The sequence below is a fragment of the Ananas comosus genome, unplaced genomic scaffold, assembly GCF_001540865.1.
Source record: "Ananas comosus cultivar F153 unplaced genomic scaffold, ASM154086v1, whole genome shotgun sequence".
Lineage (NCBI taxonomy): Eukaryota > Viridiplantae > Streptophyta > Magnoliopsida > Poales > Bromeliaceae > Ananas > Ananas comosus.
Window position 1 is genome coordinate 1 of NW_017892436.1, and position 2,619 is coordinate 2,619.

General features: G+C 51.1%; 1 protein-coding gene across 1 annotated transcript; it reads right to left on the reverse strand.

The window, feature by feature from the left end:
• Positions 1 to 4: 4 nt before the first annotated feature.
• On the reverse strand, positions 5 to 2,018 carry LOC109705392 (protein BRASSINOSTEROID INSENSITIVE 1-like; the record flags this gene model as incomplete). The annotated part of the gene is made up of 1 exon (XM_020226123.1): positions 5 to 2,018. A coding segment is annotated over exon 1 (1,236 nt), but the record flags the coding sequence as incomplete, so codon positions are not given.
• Between the last annotated feature and the right edge of the window lie 601 nt (positions 2,019 to 2,619).

The following is a 2,619-nucleotide window of genomic DNA, read 5'->3' on the forward strand; positions in this document are numbered from 1 at the left end:
CCAAGGAGTTTTGCCACATTATGAGATCTCGGAGAGAAGAAAGCGATCCGAGAGAGGAAGGAATGGATCCGGTGATGTAATTGAGGCTGAGGTCGAGGGAGATCAACTTGGAGCAGTTGCTAAGGGATTCAGGGATGGCCCCTGTGAAGAGATTGTTCTGCAGATAGAGCTCTTTTAAGCTGAATCCGGGATTAGGGCAGAGAACCGAAGGGATCGATCCGGAGAAGCTATTCGAACTAAGATCGAGCTGTTCTAGAGAAGGAAGGTTCGGGATGGAGTCGGGGAGTGTGCCATTGAAGTGGTTGAAGCTGAGATCGAGCACCTTGAGGTTGGGCATGGCGGACAGGGTTTGGATGGGGAACTCCCCGGAGAAGTTGTTGTTGGAGAGGCACAGAGAGGAGAGAGAGGAGCAAGAGGAGAGGTCGGAGGGGGGAGCACCCGTGAAGTGGTTCGAGGAGAGGTTCAAGTAGACGAGGCTCCCGCACCCGCCGAGCACCCCGCCCACGATCTCCCCGGAGAGTGCGTTGGAGGAGAGATCCAGGTGTTGAAGACCCGAGCAGTTCCCGATCCCCGGAAAACCGCCGGAGAGGTGGTTTCCGGCGAGATCCACCCGCCGGAGTCCGCCGAGCCCGGCCAGGCTCCACCGGAGGTCGCCCTCCCCGGAGATCTTGTTGAAGGAGAGGTCGAGCGTGTCGAGGCCTCCGAAGCGGACTACACCCGCGCCCTCCGTCCCCGCAGGGGGGGGGCCTCCAAGGGCGTTGCCGGAGAGGTTAAGGGAGCGGAGACCGGGGCACGCGGCGGCGACGGCGGCGGCGTCGGGGACGGAGCCGCGGAGGACATTGCCGGAGAGGTCGAGCTCCGCGAGCTGGTCCCCGCACCTGGCGGCGGAGACCCCGCCGGTGATGTTACCCCCGCGGAGGGAGAGCCTCTCGAGGCTCGGGAGCGCCATGAGCGAGGCGGCGACGGCGCGGAGCTCGACGCTGAGCGCGACGCCTTGGAGCGCGACGGAGGCGACGCGCCCGTCCTTGCACCCGACCCCGGCGAAGGAGCACGGGCCCTGGCTAGCGTTCCAGCTCGAGAGCACAACGGGGTTCGGGAGCGCGTTCTTAAAGGCGATCAACAGCTCCAAATCCCCCGCCGCGCTCGATCCAACTCCCGCTAGCAGCAGCAGCAGCAGCAGCAGCGCGGAAGAGAGATCGAACTCCATGAAGCGACGGAGCTCTCGTCTTCTTCTTCCCATCCTGGTAGTAGTAGTAGTAGTAGTAGTAGTAGTAGTAGTAGTAGTAGTATGCAGGGTTTCTAGGGTGTGGTTTCCGCCATTAATGAGCTCGATGATGGAGAAGTGAGATAATAAAAATATAAGAATATAATGGGAGTGAGGAAGAAGAAGACAAGTTATTTATCGGGGATCGGAGGGGGGAGAGCTCAGAGAGAGGGGTGGAGCAACAGCTGTGCGCGCGGGTGCGTGTGGTGGGGTCACATGGCATGTGCCCCCCAAGCTTGTATTTTACTACTAATTAGTTTCAAATTTTTCTCTAAAAACTAATTAATAATTTAATCTTAGTTTAAATTACCGGAGCATCCCTCGTTCTAATCGCGTGCTTGGAGCACGCACGATCTCATCCGACGGTCGGAATTGATTGGATCTCGATGTTTAAGTGGATCGGACGGTGTGCGTATTGGTGAGTGTGGAGATCGGGGACAGCGAGCGCTCTGCTCGAGGACGTATCACGCGGTTGCATCTATTTGTTTAAAGTAGTTTATTATTATTATTAGTATTAGTATTAGTTTGTTGAGACGAAAATGCCCCTGGATAAAGGCGTTAGTTGTAGAAGAGACAGGGAGTTTAGTTGAGGTTATTTTGGTCAGTGCGAGGAGGAGGAAAAAGGTTGCGTCACCGTCCAACCGTGCGGAATCTAGTGGGTGCAGGTTTCGGTTTCTCGAGCAGGGTAAAAACGTATGGAGATCCCTCAATCATACCCGATTTTGAAATCATCTCTTTGATTTTCTTTTTTCTTTTTTTTTGAAAAAAAAAAACACTTATCCTTTTCATTCATTAATTTGATTTTAATCTTCTAGTAGTATTTACTTCATTTTCTAATTTTTAATTAGTTGATTTCAATTAATTAAATTATAGACTTAGGAAAATTTACTAAAAGCTAACATAGTTATTAGATCTATAAGGGATCTGTGAGCTGCTCGGATCCGATCCGAAGCGTGCGGATTGTGGCCAGTCTCAAAGTTCATTTTCTCTTTCCGAATCCATCCCCATTCTCCCGATTAAACGACGAGGTTTTTAACTTTTTTATCGCCATTGTTCGTTGGAGTTTAAGAGGCATTTTAGTAATTTAGCAGTTGCCCCAAAGACAAGCATTCATCAAGGCCGTCCATTTATCGGATGATCGTAGCGGTCCGATCACTAGTATCTAGGAGATTGAAAGAGGTGAGGATGATATTAAGAACAAGGTGAGGATAATTGAAAAAAAAAATCCAAAATAATGTTGATTATTATTGTTACTTCAATAAAAGCGCCAAAAAAGAAAAAAAAATCAAAAGGTAACAGTAAAAGGAAAGGGGTGGGTAATGGGCTTACGGCAACACACACCCACCCGTGCGTAT